Source organism: Lynx rufus, unplaced genomic scaffold (genome assembly GCF_022079265.1).
Source record: "Lynx rufus isolate CCGP_SWC_20201006 ecotype Redwood Valley unplaced genomic scaffold, mLynRuf1.p SCAF_4, whole genome shotgun sequence".
Lineage (NCBI taxonomy): Eukaryota > Metazoa > Chordata > Mammalia > Carnivora > Felidae > Lynx > Lynx rufus.
The window spans coordinates 106,267,886-106,289,096 of NW_025814856.1; the positions used below are offsets into that span (position 1 = coordinate 106,267,886).

The following is a 21,211-nucleotide window of genomic DNA, read 5'->3' on the forward strand; positions in this document are numbered from 1 at the left end:
CAGCACTATTCCAATATCTATCACATGAATAGGTTTTATTTTTTTGTTTTCATGTCTTTCTTCCAAATAGCCTCTCATTTATTTAAGGACATTGATTTTAAGTTAATTATCTTTGGTTTCCTAGCCCTAGCCCAGTGAGTGCTGGGACAAGGGTGCTGAATAGATGTTTGCAGTAGCCATGATGCTTCCCTCCCCTCTCTAACACATGCACTCACCATTTATTTATTTTTTTATTAATTAATTAATTAATTTTTAAATTTACATCCAAGTTAGTTAGCATATAGTGTAACAATGATTGCAGGAATAAACTCCTTAATGCCCCTTACTCATTTAGCCCATTCCCCCTCCCACAACCCCTCAAGCAACACTCTGTTTGTTTTCTGTATTTAAGAGTTTCTTATGTTTTGTCCTCCTCCCTGTTTTTATATTATTTTTTCTTCCCTTCCCTTATGTTCATGTGTTTTGTATCTTAAATTCCTCAGATGAGTGAAGTCATACGATATTTGTCTTTCTCTGACTAATTTCGTTTAGCATAATACTATCTAGTTCCATCCATGTAGTTGCAAATGGCAAGATTTCATTCTTTGTGATTGCTGAGTAATACTCCATTGTATATGTATACCACATCTTCTTTATCCATTCATCCATCGATGGACGACATTTGGGCTCTTTCCATACTTTGGCTATTCTCAATAGCACTGCTATAAACATTGGGGTGCATGTGCCCATTCGAAACAGCACACTTGTATCCCTTGGATAAATACCTAGTAGTTCAATTGCTGGGTTGTAACATAGTTCTATTTTTAATTTTTTGAGGAACCTGCATACTGTTTTCCAGAGTGGTTGCACCAGTTTGCATTCCCACCAGCAGTGCAAAAGAGATCCTCTTTCTCCGCATCCTCGCCAACATCTGTTGTTGCCTGAGTTGTTCGTGTTAGCCATTCTGACAGGTGTGAGGTGGTATCTCATTGTAGTTTTGATTTGTATTTCCCTGATGATGAGTGATATTGAGCATGTTTTCATGTGTCTGTTAGCCATCTGGATGTCTTCTTTGGAGATGTGTCTATTCATGTCTTTTACCCATTTCTTCACTAGATTATTTGTTTTTTGATGCACTCGTCATTTCTGAGTTTGTTTCTTGTTTCATAAATCTTTCAGAAATTACATTGGCCTGGAGAAAATATATTCAATATCCCATTGTTATAGTGGTAAACCTCAGCATTGGTATGTCTGTTGCAGATTCCTACATGTGAAAACACTCTTCACCTAATGTACCTTGACTCCCAGAAAGGCAACAGAAGCAGAGATGTCACACACAAAGAGTTTGGAGTATCGCACACAAGACCTCAACTCCAAATGGAAGAAAAAGTCCTGCAACCACCACAATCTGAAATGAAAGTCAACATATGGGAAATAAAGCCTCCTGATTTCAGTTACAAACTGTATACATCTTTGAGATTTCCAGAAAAACCATCAAGGATTATTAAGGAAAAACAAGGGAGGGGAAAAAAAGTTAATTTCCCAGAAACAATGCTTCACCTGCCCAGCATAAGGAATCATCCCAAGAAGGCCATATCTCCAGAGTTTATAACTACATTCCCACATATGGATTCAAATGAAGTGAAGTTAATGTTTGTGAAGAGTGGAAAGTATCCAAATGGTGTATACATCAATCCAAAACCACATGACTTTCGACAGGTACAAAAAGCATTTGAATCAAGAAAACAAAACAGATAAGGAGAAATACATATTATTTTTTACTCATTTCTTAATTATGACTACTATTACATGAGCAAAAAGGTATGTACATATAATATGTGTAAGTCTGCATCTTGATTTCCCAAGAAACAATACAATTCAAATTCAGCAATAAGTGACAGAAGAGAGAGGTAGGACCCTGGTTAATGTTTCTGATGTGGTTTTATCTATCATGTAGATGGCCTTTCTTAGTTTTGAGAATAGTTCGGGTTTAGATGTGATTGGAGAACAGATCTCAATTGCCAGTTTACAATCTAGAAGTAATAGAATCAATTCATGGAATGAATGGATGAATAAATAAAAATTGACAAAGGCGGTATTATATTACTTTCATTAATCTTTCCAGTGGTTAATAATCTAAATAATATGTGGGCAAGAATTAGATTCATAATTAAAATGATGGCGGGGAACATATATTTAAGGAGATTCAAATGATTCAAAATGTTGTTCCTCTAGAATATGAATATATTTTATCCTTAGGTCTATAATTTAACACATAAATATGACTCTTGCTTAGTAATGAGAGAAGCAATAGGACTGATAAAACAAACAAGAAAAATAGCTACAAAAAAGAATAAATTTATTCCAGTGGAAAATATAAGAAAATATAACTTGCCCTCTGGGATCAGTTTATCTATCCTTGCTTTCTTACTTTCTAATAATTTTGGACAAGTTATTAAGCCTCTTATTTATAACATGGGATAACAATACTTCATATTATATGGCTCTTTTAAATAATGAAGGAGACAATTATACATAAAGTGCTTACAACAGGGTCTTCGAGGTCTGTTGAGGCATTCAATGAATGTTAACTGTTAGGAGCTCTTAGGATAAAAGCTAGAAGATTCAAGAAGCCTTGATGTATAACCTTCTTTACTCATTTAAAGCATGTAAATCTTTCTATTTGCAGTAAATGGAGTATATTACTTTTGGAAATGAGAGGAAGTCAGTTAAATCGCAAATGCCATTGCTTTATTCAAAAATTTTACTAGTTACGGTTGCAATTATAAGACATGAATAAGTAAAGTTCAAGGAATGGGAGACATTCTAATTTTCGCTGAATTTGTTTTTATGAAAAAGTGAATTGGAGACAGTGCAATATAAACTGCAACCACCAGATGTCAGTATAATGTCTTTTAAACTAACAGTGCTTCAATTGTATTTGACTGAAGAGTGAAAATCTCGTATCAGGATTTCTGTTGAGACTTTGAATATTTTCCTATTTGCCTGGGGCAGAACCTAGAGTCATTCACTAGGATGACTCTAACTTCTGCTTGATCTCATCTTTTTATGCCACAATGATTCAGCTTTCAAACAGAGACGTTTGTGGTATTTTATTTAATTTTAGCTTCTGGAAGTATACAGATGCTATTTCAGATCATATTAGTTCATTTAAACCGTCTTTAAAAAGTACTTTGTGGTATAGTTTGCTGAAAACAACCAGTAATTACTCTATTCCAGTCTCAGCAAATTCTTTTAGCTTTGTTAAATATTACGTCCTTGAAATAAACTTAGCTCCAGAAATAAAACATGTAACCTTACTGGCATTTAAGATTAAATGCAAATTTCGATTAGATTCCTTTAATTTCATGCTGTTTAAAATGTTATTTCTGATTTATTCACATGAGGATATTTGAAGTACTCTGTTCTACTATAAAATGAATTGGTTATACAGTATCTTGAATTGGATTATTCTTTCAGATGTTCATACACAAGTTTTAAATGCTATAACAAAATCATCAAAATTGCATTTTACCAGTGAAATAATTAATACTTGTAAAAATCACATTCCAAATGTAATGTTAGTAATAAACAGTATTTATGTTTAATCTTCTCTTTACATATCTAGTATCAACATAATTTACCAAACTTTGTGACAACTTTTGAAAGGGACCCTTTTGGATTAAAATTTAAGTCCAGACACTTAAGTACAGGTAAGTCATTATCATGAAGTTATGAACACAGCAAAAAACAAACTTTCTGCATTATATCTTAATACTAAATCTTGTAAAAACATATCACTAAAATGGTGTTTTTTAACCTATCACCTTTAATAATATGGTAATTTTTTTTAATGCCCACTTAATTAATGGAAACAATGCACTTACTTTGTTATCTACAACTTTTAATATGCTGTTGAAGATTGAGTTTTTAAGTCAAAGTGTTTTGTATAGAGAACCAATAGAGTAAGTGATTCAGAGTATAGACCAAGAAGCAAGCTGCATAGCTTTGAATCTTGTCTTCACTATCCCCAAGTTACCTAAACTGTCTATTTATTGGTTTACCCATCTATAAACGGGAATGACAATAACTGAATCTGTATCATGGAATTATTGTGAGCATTAAATCTATCATACATATTTCGATCATATATAATGTTTACATAGCACATGTTGTCGTGTACATGGTAAATACATACAAACACACACTTTATTACTGTGGTGCCATGTGAATAGTGCTTGTCTAGAGTTAACTTGTATTATCCAGTGTTACTTATTTGGACAAGAGTGATAATACATGCATGCTATATTTACATACTGTAGTTATATATCAGTTAAAAAAAATATGATCTTAATGGTGGTTGTCTGTGAGTAATGGGAAAATGGTTGAATTTTATTTTCTTCTTTTAAAAATTGGAATCAAGTATTTAAACAAAAATTTTTAATATTTATTTATTTTTGAGAGAAAGAGAGACAGAGCATGAGCAGGGGAGGAGCAGAGAGAGAGAGAGAGAGAGAGAGACATAATCTGAAGCAGGCTCCAGGCTCCAAGCTGTCAGCACAGAGCCCGACATGGGGCTAGAACTCATGAACTGTGAGATCATGACCTGAGCCGAAGTCAGACGCTTCATGACTGAGCCACCCAGGCACCCCTAGAATCAAGTAGTTTTACAATTATGAAGTTAAGATAATTTATTTCTAAATGACGTACATGTTTTAGCATAGATTATATTGATAAAAGTCTTGTCTGTGTGTGTAATTACAATGGGACACGTCAACTTTTCTTACTATGTATATAAGTCACTATGGAAAAAAATGCCAAGGAAACTTTATAAGACCCAGACTCTGATATCAAGAAATTTGTAAGTAAAATTAAAGGTAGAATGCAAAATATGCCATTCAAATCACAAAGCACTACTGAGAAGTTTAAAAAGAGATTTCCAGGGAAATAAAAGGTGGGATTAGAATTGGAGTTTGAAGAACATTCATTCCTGTAGAAATGGTGGGCAGGATAAGCAACATTTTATTTAGATCTGCATTATAAATTGTCCATCAATTTGTCGCTCCTAGGCCCTGATTTCCTACTATATTCTGAGAGATATGAACAAAGACCTATGTAATTGTTATGTTTCTCATTTGTCTCCATATCTCTAGTACATGGGTGTCAGTCGCTGAAAGATGATAAACAGAAGAACAATATAGAAAGATTTATCACTTACAAGCCTCATGAATGTACCTGGGACCCACAGCTAATTTTACCAAAAGCCCCATGGCCCATTCAATCAGCTTCATACACGGTGAGCGTGACTCTTTTTTTTTTTTTTTAATGTTTATTTATTTTTGAGACAGAGAGAGACAGAGCATGAACGGGGGAGGGTCAGAGAGAGAGGGAGACACAGAATCCGAAGCAGGCTCCAGGCTCTGAGCTGTCAGCACAGAGCCCGACGTGGGGCTTGAACTCAGGAGCCGTGATATCATGACGTGAGCCAAAGTCGGAGACTCAATTGACTGAGCCACCCAGGCGCCCCATGAGCATGACTCTTTTTCTACAGCTGTTGGGAAATGTCTCCAACACTGTTATTAATGATTGCCTTGATGTAGGAATTTTTAATTTATTGTTAGCGTATATAGTGAAAGATATTCTTGTTTTGTAAAGTAAAGCAGAACTATTTTTGCTTTTTCTTAAAAAGCAAACAGGGAAATATCTAGAATTTTGGATTTCTTTTCTTAGTACAAAGATAGTTGGTAGGGTGGATTGAGGCCTGCACATTGTGAAGAATTTTCCCCAAGTTTATTCCCACCTCATTTGGAGCAGCCCATTGAGTGAATTGCACTCAAGTAAGAAGGCCTGACAAGAAGACTTTGTCATACAGTCATTGCAAGATGTTGAGAAAACAAACGTTTACCGGGGCTCAAATTCCACCCTGGCCAAGTAAGGCTGCTTTGTATCCCTGTACAACCAAAAACAGCAAGATGTGCATGTGGCACACAGAGCAAACTTTTAAAGCAAAGATCATTACATAGCAATTTTAAAAAGATAAACAATTAAAGTCAGTACATGTTTGTTTTCACTAACTTCCTTTGTGTAATCTTCCTTAAGAGACACAGAAGGCAACGAGATGTGTACAGTGCATTTATGGATCGTGTGGAAGAGAAGTTTACCCAAACATGCAAGAACAGGTGGGCAAACACTTCAAGTTTTGTTTCTGAACACTTACATTAACTTGTTAGAGTTGCTGCTCAAATGATCCTTTCAATAATACGTTCTTTATCCCATAGAAGCTCTATCACAAGAACTATAAATGAAATATTTGCATGATGGTTAAACCATTTTAAGTGGAGTCTGAAAGAATCCAATTCCTTGATCCAAGATGAATTATTATTTCTCCTAGGTTCAGTGGAATCCTGGAAAACTGTCAGTGACTGTGTCTGTCCATATCCCTTCAGGCTTTATTATTCTAGGTCATTTCTGCCCACATGCCAATAGTTAGCATCTGCACCTCCTTGCCCAAGGCTCTCCCTGGCTGCCGTCAGAAGTGCTGGAGGTTAATATCTCCCAGCTGCAGCCCTCAGGTAATAGTGGAGGCGATTGTTTTATGCTGCTCCCCAGCGTCCTCCAGGTGGCTAACCTCTAGTTGTTCCATAGCTACTTCACTCTGTTGGCTTCCTTCCTATCTCACTGGCCCACGTGCTTACCTTGCCACCATTTTACCTTCATCTGGAGACCACCTCTGGTAGGACCAGAGTTTTGGCTAAGCACCTGCTTCTGGGGAAACCTAACTCTGACATCCTAAGGCAGTAGTGTAATGATCTTAGAAGGCAGAAAGCCTGGCTTTGAATCCCAGCCTGGCTACATGATCTTGGACCGATTATGCAACCACACTCAACCTCAGTTCTTCACCTGTAAAATTTGAATAATATATGCTGTCCCAGATGCAGACAAGGGGGTGGTCACCTTATAGCTGACTCACCTTATAGCTTCCCTTACCTCTCTTTATTAGCTTGTAAATATCATCTATGGGAAAGAGGTGGGAGGGCAGATTAATAGAATAGAGTTTGGGTTTGAGATTTGGTCAAAATGGATTCAAATTCTAACCAAATCACCTATAAATATAATCTTGGATGATTTGGTTAAGTTTTCTGAATCAATCTTTCTTAGGTTTTAGGAGAATTAAGTGAAATATTATATATAAACTACTGGTAAAGACCCTCATATCTTTTGGATTCACTTATTATTGATTATTATTGTTAATGATAATATAGAGATAGGGCTTTGCACAACCATAGAAAAATTACTTAATTGTCTATGTCTCAGTTTTCTCATCTGTAAAATGACAATACTAAAAGCACAAATTTCATAAAGTTGTTGAAAAGTCAAAACTTTGTAAAACACATGGAACATGGCAATGACACTGAGTGATTACTATGTTAAGCATTTGATTAATAAAAATTAAAAAACTATGCATCTTGCCTGTGTAAAACAAGTTTCCAGGAACTAGTCAAGAGCTGACTGAAAATTAAGAGAGGAAAAGAGAGTTGTGGGTGGGAAGGAGAGAGAGAGAGAGAGAGAGAGAAGAAGGGGATTTATTCCTCACGAATGTCTTTCAGTCCCATGGAGTAAGACAAGAGTCACATTAATTCTCATCTGTAATTTTCAGGCTCTTTAGTAAGGCTCTTTAGTAAGATAAACCTATGGACTTATGTATATGCAAGGAACCCAGAGAATGAACAGTCAGCAGACACCTGTCTCTAAGAGGAACAGATTACAGATGAATATATAAAGAGATCAGTGTCCAGAAAAGTGTGTTCAAATGGACAAGACTTTATTTTATGTTTGTGAGTGGTAGATATGAGATCACTCCACGAATGACGTAGGATGTGGACTTATTCTTACAAAGTTTACAAAGTGGTTGTTTCAAATTGCAAAGATCCTGCTGTGCATGAGTGTAGACCACCATAGCAATAGCAGGGTCTTCTCCTCTATAGATGATTTTTTACTTGAGCTTAGTAATTAGGGGCCCCATGCTAACTGCTGTCTTAGTCAAATACAGGCTCTACTTACAAAGGAAATGACAGGACAGTCCATCACCAAGTTACTTAAATCAGTTTCAGAAAATCATAGACTCCTACTAACTGAATCATTATAAACTAAGTGGCTTCATTCTTCACAAGAATTTCACCCTTCCTAGCTGCCACTGGGAAGCATCTTCTCTTAACTTGAAGAGCAAATCTACCTCGATATCCCACAGGTTTCTCAAAATTAAAGAAAATAATAATCTGAAATTATAGTCCCCTCTTATTTTTTTTTTTTTATATACTTAGCATATTGAACCCTGTGATGGTTCAAACAAATGACTTTATTTTTCTCAAACATGACTTTCAAATGTGCTGTGTTGGGTCTTTATCTCTTCAGCTTGAGAACATCTTTGGCAGATCCTATAGATTTTCAATCATTTTATTTGTACCAGGAATGTGTTTTCTGTAATTCCAGCTCACATTAAGCCATGAAAAAGCTCAGGCTATAATAAAAGGTATATGCGATTCCTGCAGTACCTGGGTGGCCCCGTTGGTTCAGTGTCTGGCTCTTGATTTCAGCTCAGGTCATGAATTCACAGTTTGTGTAACTGAGCCCCACATCAGGCTCTGTGCTGATAGCACAGAGTCTGCTTGGGATTCTCTCTCTTTGCCCCTTCCCTGCTCTCTCTCTCAAAATAAATAAATAAACATTAAAAAAAGATATATATGATTTCTTACCTCATACCATGCATAAAGAAATCAATTCATATGGATTATAGATCCAAATGTGAAAGGAAAAAAATAATGCTTCTAAAATAAATTTTGGGAAAATAAGTGATATCTTAAACAGGACCAAAAAAAGGGGGTGGGGAGTTATCCATAAAGAAAAAACTTATGAAATGCTCAACTTAAGCATTAAAACTCTAAACTTTCATTCATCAAATGACACGAATAGGAATGAAAGGCAGCTATAGAACTCATGCAAATAAATATGAAACAGACAAGCAGTTCAAGAGAAAATAATAGGTGTTTCACAGAAGAGGATATCTAAATGACTAGACTTATGAAGATGTGCTCATCTTCATTGGGACTGGTACTTTGGAAAACTATTTGGCAATATATTCTAAAGTTGAATGTGTGTATAACATATGACATGACATTTCATTCTTAGTGTATTTATCTAAGACATATACACAGTATATGTGCATGTATGTTTAGATATGTACAGGAATATTCATAGCAAAATTATTTGTTATAATCTTCAAACTAGAAACAAGCCTAATGCCAATAAATAGTAGAATGGATGAAGTGTGGTATATTTACACAAAGGATTACCAAACAGCAAAGAAAATGAACAAAGTGTTACTATTTGCATCTACATGGATGAGTTTCACAAACGTACTGATGAGTAAAAAAAAAAAAAAAGATAGATGCATTATATACCTTATATAGTTATTCCATTTTATAGAAAAAAAAAAACCACTTGCCTATGTGTAAGAAATCAAGAAGTTGATTTCCTTTGACTCAAAGGGACGGAGTGCAATGAGGAGTTTCTGGGCCCTGGAAATGTAACAATTCCTGACCCAGGTGGTGGCAATGTAGACGTATTCCATTTGTGATATTTCACAGAAATACACATTTAATATGCATACACTATGCCGCATAATGTAAAACTTTAATAAAAAGTTAACAAGGGGAAGTTTTCTTCTAATTGCCTTAAATTTCACAAATAAATAAATAATAAGGCCTCATCTGTTCTAGATTAAAACTTTAATCTCACAACTAGTTTGTTCTCCTCATCCAAAGCCTACCCTGTGGCTCAGGGCTTTACAGTGATGAAAGGAACATCATCTCCTTTTTTCTCTTTCTACACTTCTCCCATCACACACCATTGCCTCTTGGTCTGCCTTTTATCTGCAAGGTGTTGGTGCCCAAAGGAGAAATGGGAAGAGCAAAGGTAGCAACAGGGACAAAAACCTCAGGTAGGAGAGACAGTTGTAAGCAGACAGTGACATTGCCTGTATGGCAGATGTCCACACAGTTACTTGCTTGTGGAGCCCATTTTGGGCATGCATCTTTGTCCTACACAGGGACCTCATTCTGTACAGTCCTTTGATAGGGACTAAACTTCAGCATCTCACTATCAGCAGTCCACCCCACTACTTCCTACAGGTAGACCCAAGTCCTGTCCAGACAGCCTTGTTGGTAGGGCTACCCACAAGATGGCTGGAGCCTAGCTTTCTCATGAGTCTTGTGTGTTCAGGGAAAACTCCATACAGCCCACCAAATGGGAGCATGTGGATGGCCCCCTATTTTCCTTTCTCCTTTCCCTGACACTGTGAGCCACCCTTCTTCTTTTAATCTCTAGGTAAGAAGTAGGCACCCTTCTCTATGACCAAATGCATACCTTCTGAAACCTCCTGGGGCTATAGACGAAACTACCCCTCCTCCAGGAACTCCCATACTGCTTTGCGCTGAAGGACACTGCAGTGGTGTCTGCATTTTCTGAAGCTCAGCAAGAAGCCACCCATACATACCTGCAGGCTTCCTCCTCTTATAGGCAACCACCATCTCTATTCACCATAAATGGTAATGCTGAGAATTTCTGAATTGGCTTTGCAGGGTTCACCATCTTTCCTTTCTCACAGGAATAAGAATGTGTACTCTACAATGCTTCCCCCCAAGGATAATGATGCCTACTTAAAGAAAAAAAACCCATACATTTAGGGTTTTAATCATTTATTTACTTAATGAGGATGAAGTAGAAAGTGACAGTATGAGACAAGGAAAATATACCTTTTAAAAAGTCCTGTGGGAATATGTCTTCTAGCGGCTTGTTTCCTTCTGTTTTCAGCTTTGGGGATTTTGTCTCATTTCAAGACAACAGGAAAGATACCATTTCTACCTGATTAACACTTGTGTTCCTTGCCTCACTGAGCTCCTACCCTTCTTGTCTAAGTGAGAAGCCTTGGGCACACTCTTCTCAAACTCCTCACATGGCTTCGGCCATTTCCTAGGAATCTTCCTGTCAATATTTTTCCTCTAGCCCTTCCTTCCCACCTGTTTTATTTCAATACCCCCATCCATTCAGAGGCAAACACCACCCAGAGCATATATCTAGCATAGCTTTTATTACATGCTTGTGGGTGATGTAGTGCTCTTTTCCCCAACGAGGTAATAAACAACTTCAGAGCCAGGCTTTTGCCTGATTTTATTTTGTAGGTGAGTACCTGGAGTGTGGTACTTAAAAAGCTTTGCTTAATGAGAGAATAGAAGACAGTGGTTGAGGTTCATTGTGAAGCATTGATACAGATTACCGGAAATTGGAGATAAAATTGTTCATTCTAACGCCCCTCAGTTTCACCCTAAAGCTGCTGATGGAAGGGAGATATTTAGCTGTGATACATGGTGTATTTAGGAGTCCCTGACTTTTGCATTGTTTAGTCGTCTTTTACAAATCAAACTCAGCAATGTGCAATCACTTTCATAGGCACAGCACTCAGTTCCCTCCAGAGCACCTGGTGATTACTTAGGTATCTTTATCGTCCTCATTATCATTCTAATTTTGTGAACTAGGAAACCAAAGTCCTCATTAGGAATGGAATATTCACAGCACTTATTCACCATGATGCTCTAAAACACAATGAGTTTCAGATCACAGTGGCATATGCATACTTTCTGATAAACAACCAAAAATAAACTTATATGACCAACATGGTGTAGTTCTCATTCCTGATCAGAGTTGTGATCATGCTCAAAGATTCCTATTGTTATGCTGTTCTGAGCTTGGTTTCAGATGAAGGGCTTTATAATAAGTCAAGAGGACTGAACACACCATGCACGGCATTTGCAGTCAAGTTTCTGGTCCTGGCAGTGTCATACCTGGTAAACTTCACCCATTTATAGAAGCTGATTCAGGAAATTCTGGTCTCACACTAGAGCTTCCTGAAATCTCTCCTGAATGAGGGAGATTCACCTTCTGTGTGTTTCCTTTTGAGACCATCAATGGATTTTGATATCATGCTGGATTCTACAGAAATAGGCACTCTCCCAAAGTCATAAGAAAGTTCTAAATCTACAAGTTTTTCAAACTGAAGTTGCTTAACTTGAAATTGCTTTGTTTCAACATAGATAAGAATACTGTTATCAGACTTGTGATTTGTGAAGGTAAGATCTTGCACCTATGAGTGAAAAGTTGATAAAACTTAGATCTTCTGTTAATGCCCAGAGTTAAAGAGATGCTCTAGTCTTGGGTTAAGCTAGGAAGAGACAGGTAAATAAGAATAATCCCTACTAAATTTGACCACAAAGCTTCTCTAAGGCAGACACTGTAAATTTTATTTGCATCCTTCACAGTAATAAGAATTCCCTATACATAGCATATATTTTCTTAAAAGATGAATATTATATCTTTTGGGGGGATACAGTTGGTTAAAGGTAAAAATTTTTAACCTAAAAAAATAGGGAAAATGTAGCAATAAGAATTGAAATAGTTCACATAAATTGGGTACTTTTCTAGTGGGGTATTACCCAAAGAAAAAAATTGAAGATAAATTTGTGCCATGGCATTTTTTTCCTAAAGTTTAAATTGTTTCCAGAAGTACATTTTATTTTCAGAAATCTTGAGATGCCAGATGGCCTGTAATGGCAATTATTTCTTAAAAAAAAAAACACAAAAACTCAAGAATTATACGTAGAAACTTTGTGTCCATTTTTACAAAGTAGCATGGGCTAACACAATAAAAATTTACTTTGCATATTTATGGCATACTGAATGACAATCTGAATCTTTATTTTTCAGTTTTTTCAATATATATTTGAAGTTTATTTCCAAATGAGAAAAAAACATGTCCTTCTTGAAGATCATCAGGCTTGAGGAATTTATAGTTCTGGGAGCGGTGGCGGGGGGAGACTTTCTTTTAACATATTAAAATCATTTTCTAAAATTTTGTTTAAAAGTTCTGTGGGAAAGAAAAAAATGATCTGAAATTTCTTTGTTTCTGATCAAGATTTGATAGTTTTCATTTTAAATAAAAAATGAAAAGGGTAGAACCTCATGCCACTCACATTTTTATCAAATGAATTGCCCTGTCTCCTTTCCAATTTCACTGTGGAAACTGATTGGAATGAAGTCAAATATGGATTTAATAGCTCTGTTTACATAAGCAACATTAAGTGGAAAGATGAGGCAATGAGTTACATCATTTCCCCAAGGATGTTCTGAATAATTCAAGTTCCCTGGAATTGTAGTAGGTAATCTATGAAAAGAAAATGTATTCTTTAGAAAAATAGATGTAGCAGATACTGGATTAAATACATCAAGCAGGTGAATTTACTCAGGACATGTGAGTAGAAAGGTGAAAATGCTCTTGGATTCATTTCTTGGCCCCAATCTCTTTCTTATTTATGTGCACCCTTGGTGATCCCATCCATGCTTGTGAGTTTAAATGTCACCTACATGCCTAATACTTCCTAATGTATATCCCTAGCCCTGGCATCTTTCTCCTCAACTCCAGACAGACTACTCGACATCTCCCCAAGGTATCTAATAGTCCTCCCAATCTTACCATTTTTAAAACTGAGCCCTGCTTTTCTTGCTCAATTCCCTTACAGTCTTGCCTAACTCATTAAAGAGAAACTCCATTCTCCCACTTGCAAGGGAAAAAATAAAAATAAAAATAAAACAGTCTCTCTCCCCCTGTCTCTAGCCTGTATTTCACACCATGTATCAACAAATCCCATCCTTTATACTTCCCATTATACTATGACCTCAACTCTTCTGTGCCATCTCTAGTAAATACATGGTCAAGATTCCCATTATCCTTTGTCTACATTATTGTAATATTCTCCTGTCTGAGAGTATCCTGGAGGCCCACCCTTACCTTAGTATATTCTCAACAGAATAGTGGAGTTGTATGACTCTTATAAAATGCAATTCCTGATATGTCTTTTTTCTGCTTAAAACCCTCCAGTGTCTGTTACATCTTAAACCAAAGTTCTTTCAATATCCTACATGGTCTTTTGCTATCTCGTCCTGGTTGCTTGACTGAGCTTATCCACTACTGTCTTCATTTACCCTTCTCCAGCCATTAGGGTCTCCCTACTAACAGGAAAGGTGAGGATTTTGTCAGTGATCACTGCTGTGGCCCTGTGCCAAGTATAGTAGCTGCTGTATAGCAGATGCCCATTAAAACTGTGTTGAATGAATGACTTCACTGGAATAATCTGAGAGCTGAATAAGGCATGGATGACCTAGTTGTTGATTCCCACTCATAGAAGCCAGTGAAGCTAAAGGTATTCACCAGGAGCTGAAGAGTGCTGAAGTATGCATACGTTCTATTTACCTCTTCTCTTCTAGTTTACAGTAAGTGAAAAATAACTTTGATTTCTAAATTAATATCTTTGTGGAGTAGTATGTGCTTACATTGCTTTGTTATCTGTCAAGAATTTGAAATTGTAAGATTCCTGTTCATTGTACTTGAAATGGAAATAGCATCCCTTGAGGTAAGAAATGAAGCTTTTAGGGAAAATGCATGCACATAAATGATTGCGAAGTCTTTTCATCATAGCCAGACAAACATAGACTCAGCGTTAAGTCTTGCTGAGCACGTTAATGATTAAATGCTCAAAGATGCATGAGAGAAGTGGTCTAATTAATATAAATCTCTATGATACTGGGTTTACATCCTTGCAGGCAATGGATAAAGGTCACACCATAAATTCCTAGTTACATTTCTCTTTGCGAGTTGTTTGTGAATTCTGAGTTGTAAAGTGACTTTCAAAACAATGCTAAATTGTGTCATAGCTGAATTTTAAGAAAAAAATTCTGCAACTAATTCACAAGAGAAAGATTGTAAAAGCCAAACTAATACAAGGATTTTAAGCATAATAAGAACTTTTTTCTATCAAAGTATAATTTTCAGAAAGTTAAAAATGACTTGCAATCTCTTCTGAATCATATCTATTAAATCATTAGAGGTTTACTAATTCACTAATGAAGGTGTAAAGAAGATGACAAAGCTGGTTAAAAGATCATTATAAGATTCTGGGTACTTACACACATGTTTTAAAAATGTTGTAATAAGATTCCTAAGTAATTTACAAAACTGCATCCTTCAGGGCAATAAATTCATAATGTGTGGGGTTATGTTTTCTACCAGAGAAATCATTTGCATTCCTAGTGGAACTAAATCTACCAGTTAACGTGTATCTTCACAGAGGCCAGGACTTAGTTAATAGTAAAGAGTGACTCACACAAGTCTCTATTCTGTAGATCAGCACAATCCACTACAGATAAAATACCAGCCACATAAGTAATTTAAAAATTTCCGGTAGGCACATTGAAAAAAAAGAAAAGTGAAAAATACTAAAAAATTACTTTTAGCGTTTATTTATTTTTGAGAGAGAGGAAGAGAGAGAAAGAGCAGGGGAGGGGCAGAGAGAGAGGGAGGCACAGAATTGGAAGCAGGATCCAGGCTCTGAGCTGTCAGCACAGAGCCCAACGAGGGGCTTGAACTCGGGAGCTGTGATATCATGACCTGAGCCAAAGTCAGATGCTTAATTGACTGAGCCACCCAGGCACCCCAAAAATATTTTTACTAATAAACTTTAGGTAACCTAATAAATGAAAAAACTATTTATCAATTTAACACATAAATAACAAATTATTAATGAGATATTTTACATTCTTTTTTTCTCACTAAGTCTTCAAAATGTGGTGTTCATTTTATACTTAGAGCACATCACCTCTGACTAGCCATAGTGTGAGCGCTCAGTAACCACACATGGCAGGTGGTTACCCTATTAGACAGTGTAGTTTTAGATTATTTAAATCATCATTGGACAGACTTGTTAAACAGTGCCCTAGGATCATGTTGAAAGGTTGTGCTATACTTCTTTAGCTTTATTTCCAAGTTTTACTTAATGTTTCCAACCAGGAATTCTAGTCTTTTTCACTGGTTCCCAGGACATTGAATGATAGCAAATAGAATTTTTCTATAGCACGACCTTATTTAGTATACCAAATGTGTCTTTAACGTTTATTTATTTTTGAGAGAGAGACAGAGCATGAACGGGGGAGGGGCAGAGAGAGAGGGAGACACAGAATCGGAAGCAGGCTCCAGGCTCTGAGCCATCAGCCCAGAGCCTGACGCGGGGCTCGAACTCACGGACCGCGAGATTGTGACCTGAGCTGAAGTCGGACGCTTAACCGACTGAGCCACCCAGGCGCCCCTACCAAATGTGTCTTTAAAAGTTATTTTAAAGGCATTTTTGTTTATGATATATATTACGTTGCTTAAGCTTTTAGCTAATGAGTCTTTAAGTTTTAATTGACCTATTCTAACAAAATCTATCACAGCACAGAAAATTAAGCTGCATAGAGGATTGCTCTGAGCCAACTACTTTAAATATCTTATATTAGTTACCTAATGTAAGTCTCACAAAAATTCTTTAACCTATTATTACCATTTTAGAGATGTGGAAGCTAGAAGAGAGTTTATGTAACTTGTTAAAGGCCACGCAGTTTTTAAGGAGGAACTGGAAATAAAACCCAGGCTTCCTAACTGCAAAGCCTGAACTATTAACCACTATGCTATACACAGGGATGACTTCAAAATTAATTATTTCAACCCATATTAATTAGATACTAAACACTTGCTAAGCAAATTAAAATTAAGGATACGTCATTTTTTCTTTACACACGCAAAAAGTTTTTTCCTGTTTTTCCAAAATGAGTAGGAAGAACCTATACAAAAAAACACACAAAGTTTCTGCAATTATAGGAACATACTATTTCTTTACTCTTTAAAAAATCAATTATGTTGTTTACCTGAAATTAATGTAACACTGCGTTAACTCTATGTCAATAAAAATAAATTAAAAATTAATAAGGGAAAGAAGTTGTTCATATTAAATTTTCTGTAGTGGAATAAAATCCAGTGCCTTTGTTCTCTCTCATTCCTACTTTATAGGTTTGGTTTGTAAATTGCTCTTATTTCATAGGAAGAAAGCATAAGGGGGTGATTCTGTTCTCATTATCACAGAATACAATTTGGAAGACCTTTTAAATTGAAATGGAAATAGAAAATTGAGATAGAACTGGAACTAGGGAAAAAGGGCCTTGCTTAATGATTTTTAAAGGCAAAGTTCTTGAGAAAATGTGGCCAACAGAAATAAAATGCGGCCTCGTAACAAGAGTTTGGTATTTTTTTTCTCTCTTTCTATTTTTTGGTTCAACTTGTATAAACTAGAAATTAGTACTGTTCCTTGAATCTGTGGTAGGAATTACCTATAAATTTCTACTTGTCTGGTGCTTTGTTAGACAGAAAGCTCAACTATTAATACAATGTATTTAGTGGCTATTAATGTATTCAAGTTGCTTTTCCACCTTTTATTAATTTTGTCACATTACATTTTTATGTTGTTTGTCCATTTAACTTGGTTTTTTTAATGGGCTGTTAAATCATTACTTACAGCACAATTTGATAAGTTTCAACATGGTTTTTTTTATACCTTTGGTTATTTCACTTACTTCATTCTGTGTTGTTTGCTTCCATTTCCCAGATCACTTTTTTAAATGTATGTCTAGCTTACTGGTATTTAGGGGGGACAAAAACAGCTTTCAGTTTTGCAAATCATATCTTTGTCTCCCATGTCATTCAATGATATTATCTTTATTATCTTCATGATCTTCTTGTTTCATATTTTGTTGGTGTTTGTTTATTCTGTTAATCTTTTTCTATCTTCTTTATTTGAAGGCTTATATCATATATGTATACTCTGAAGTTTTAATTTTTTTTTTACTTTCTAAATAGTGTTTTCAAAACCGTACATTTACCTTTGTTCATTGCTGTGTTAGCTCTGAATTATCTCCTAGGATGAGAGGTACACATTCTGTAACAGTTCCTTATGTTTTCTTATATCCATTTGCTGTATTGGTCTGTTTTTTTTTTTTTCCAAATACTTGTCTTTTCACAGGGAAAATTTGCTCAATAACTTAAATTTGATATATAGTTATTCATTTCATTCAAGATTCCTACGGAGACAAAATACTATGCTTCTTTTCTAGAGTTGTGACTTTCCTTGGTAATTTGGCTGTTACGTTACTTAGCTTTCTCAAAGAGTGAGGAAATATAAAGGTTTAAAATTGAGAAAAAATTTTAAAAATTAAAATCACATGAAAGGGATACATTCTTTCTAAGGGCCATGCAGATTATAGATTGAACTACCACTAGTCTTCCCAGATTTAATGTTAAATCTCATAATTTTCAACTACTATTTTAAATAATAAAAGGGAATTTTAAAATGAAAAATCATGTTCAATATACTAATTCTGTTTAAAAATCACTTATGTGTACGTATAAAGATTAAAAATAAAGGGGTGCCTGGGTGGGTCAGTTGGTTAAGCGGCCGACTTCGGCTCAGGTCATGATCTCACGGTCCGTGAGTTCGAGCCCTGCGTCGGGCTCTGTGCTGACAGCTCAGAGCCTGGAGCCTGTTTCAGATTCTGTGTCTCCCTCTCTCTGACCCTTCCCCGTTCATGCTCTGTCTCTCTCTGTCTCAAAAATAAATAAACGTTTAAAAAAATTAAAAATATATATATAAATAAAGTGATTATATCAGAATGGAACTTTTCTTTATATTTTTATGTATTATCTAAGTTTCCTTCAATTTTTATGTGTTACTTTAGCAAGTAGAAAAGAAACAATAAATGCTAATAAAGTAATTAAACGCTAATTAAAACCATGTTAAAATCTTTCCTCTGAAAACAAACTTGTACCACAGATTATCCTTTTGAGATTATTGTCAAGTGTGCCAGTATATGTGTATTTTAGGAATCAAATTGCATATTTTCTTGCTTGAGCCTGGCCTGCAAAACTGAGCATCTTTGTGTCTGGTAGATACTTACACACGGAATATTAAACTTTTTATTTTCAGGAGAAGGGTGGAACCAAACCAAAAGTTGAAGAAACTCAGCGCTTTGAAAATCTATTATTTGTTTAAAAGGGTGCAAAAATCATTCCTATCTATCTGAAATAATTCTGTAAACCCTGTGATTTCAGGGAAGGGAAAAAATATCTAGAAGAGGAAGATAAACATGAAAATAGTACCAGCCAAATTGCTTAAGACAGACCCATGTGGCAGGAAATGTCATGGCAAGAGGCAGTCTGGCCAACTAAAGCAATATCAGACCAACCATCAAGTCTAACATTCACATCAAATTACTGTAGGCTGAGGCAAGCTTTTTGGTTTTCTTTTTGGGGGACTTAGTCATCTGAATGGCAAGATGCGACTATGGATGGAGTAATATTTAAAGTCTTATCCATCTCTCAATTTCTAGCTTGGATTTCACATGTATTTCACTATGAGGAAATTGGCTCCCAATATATATAAAGCTCTATACTCACACCACCCTATATCAAAGTATTTTATATGCAGACTAAATACCTAAAGAGCAAAAATGAAGCTATAAATTGGATAGAAGACAATATGAAAGAATATTTTCAATTTGGAAAGACCCACTTAAAAAAAAATCTAGACACAACCACCAACATGCTGGGATAAAATATTTGTAACACCTACATGAGAAAATGAGTTAATACTATGAACATACACAATGATTAAAGAAAGATGAGAAAAAGAACCCACACAAAATAAAATATATAAATAAGATAAAAATAAAAGTTATAGAATACCTATAGGCAGTCAAAAATTATTTTTAAAAATGTGCTAACTTCACTGCTAACCAGGAAATGCAAATTAAAACCAAATGCAATACAATTTCATACCCATTGGATTTGCAATACTTAAATTAATAGCATTAAGTGCTGAGTAGGGCCTGTGAAAATGAATAGTCTTTCATTTTCATGAATTTTCATTTTCATTTAATTTTCATGAATGGCTTTTAGAAAAATAAAATGGGCATGATATACTTGAATAATACTGTAAAGTATCTATCAAATTTTTAAAATAGAAATATAATTTGATCCATCATTGTCACTTCTATGAATGTATTCTTCAGAAATAGTGTATTCATATGTGAAGTTGCATATAAAAACCTGTAGCTTTAAGTATTATTTGTAAAGCAAAAAGCCTAGAAAGAAAAACTAAAGGTACACCAATGTAAGTTTAGTACATCAATATAATGTGCTATATAAGACAGCAATTTTTATTTTTTAATTTAACTAATTAATTAAGTATTTTTGAGAGAGAGAGAGAGAGAGAGCACGTGAGTGAGCAAGGGGCAAAGAGAGGGAGAGACAATCCCTTCAGGAGCAAAGAGAGAGGGAGAGAGAGGCAGTGAGAGTGCAGAGCCTGGAGTGGGGCTCGAACCCATGAACTGTGAGATCATGACCTGAACCGAAGTTGGATGCCTACGGACTGAGCCACCCAGGCGCCCCAAGACAGCAATTTTTAAATGAGATAAATCTTTTTTACTTCCTTAAAAAATTTAGTGTATGTTAAGCAAAAATTGCAGGGTAAAACCAAAAGGCGTTTGGTTCAAATATGCATATTTATATGTATGTGTGTGCATGTGTGTCTATATGTATTTATATGTATGCTTATAACAATGATGATGATGATGATATTGATGATGATATAGCTAACATGTAGTAGGCACTTACTTTGCGCTAAGTCCTATCCTAAACACGTTACATGGATTGACTCAACTAATCCTCAGAACTACCCTACCAGCTAGGGATTAGTATCTCCCCATTTTGAAAAACCACAAACAACTTACCTAAGACACATAGTAGGTGACAGAACTAAAAGTGATTTCAACAGTTTGTCTCCAGAATCTGCATCTCTTAAACTTTTCATTGAAATTCTCTAAACAGGTCCAGCCTGAAAAAGAACAGCAAACCATCCAGCCTGGTTAGTGTTGTCAAGCTCTCAGAATTCCAGGGATCCTAGATTTTCCTCTGAGCCATCCAGGAGCATGTGGAGAACTCTTGTGATTTTTGTAAAGACCTGGGCTCCTTTTCTTCTCCAACAATAGGTAGTTGGGTTCTACCTTGGAAGTCTCAATTTATACTTCTAGGGAATAAAATGGAAAGTCAATGAGTATAATACATTAAGTTCCTATTAGATAAAGAATAGCTTTGGGGGAAAATACTGGCACTTGTCTGATGAGAAGCATTTTATTGGAGACACAGTAATGTTGATTTAATTCTGAGGTAGGTGGGAATATTAATAATTAAGAATTGAAAGCACTG

General features: G+C 35.6%; 1 protein-coding gene across 1 annotated transcript; it reads left to right on the forward strand.

Moving 5' to 3' along the window:
• The first annotated feature begins 1,245 nt into the window (after window positions 1–1,245).
• On the forward strand, window positions 1,246–20,909 carry LOC124523426 (uncharacterized). Its single transcript, XM_047095232.1, has 5 exons — window positions 1,246–1,698; window positions 3,608–3,692; window positions 5,133–5,275; window positions 6,079–6,158; window positions 20,834–20,909. Exons 1-5 carry the CDS (start codon window positions 1,270–1,272, stop codon window positions 20,907–20,909), a joined length of 813 nt encoding a protein of 270 aa, XP_046951188.1. The 5' UTR covers window positions 1,246–1,269.
• Window positions 20,910–21,211: the final 302 nt, after the last annotated feature.

What these genes read in the sequence shown, in the direction of transcription:
- LOC124523426 (XM_047095232.1), top strand. Translation starts at nt 1,270, where the DNA reads ATGTACCTTGACTCCCAGAAAGGCAACAGAAGCAGAGATGTCACACAC. An exon ending in AACCACATGACTTTCGACAG is followed by an intron (nt 1,699 to 3,607) that starts GTACAAAAAGCA and finishes TTACATATCTAG; the next exon opens with TATCAACATAATTTACCAAA. An exon ending in TTCAATCAGCTTCATACACG is followed by an intron (nt 5,276 to 6,078) that starts GTGAGCGTGACT and finishes ATCTTCCTTAAG; the next exon opens with AGACACAGAAGGCAACGAGA.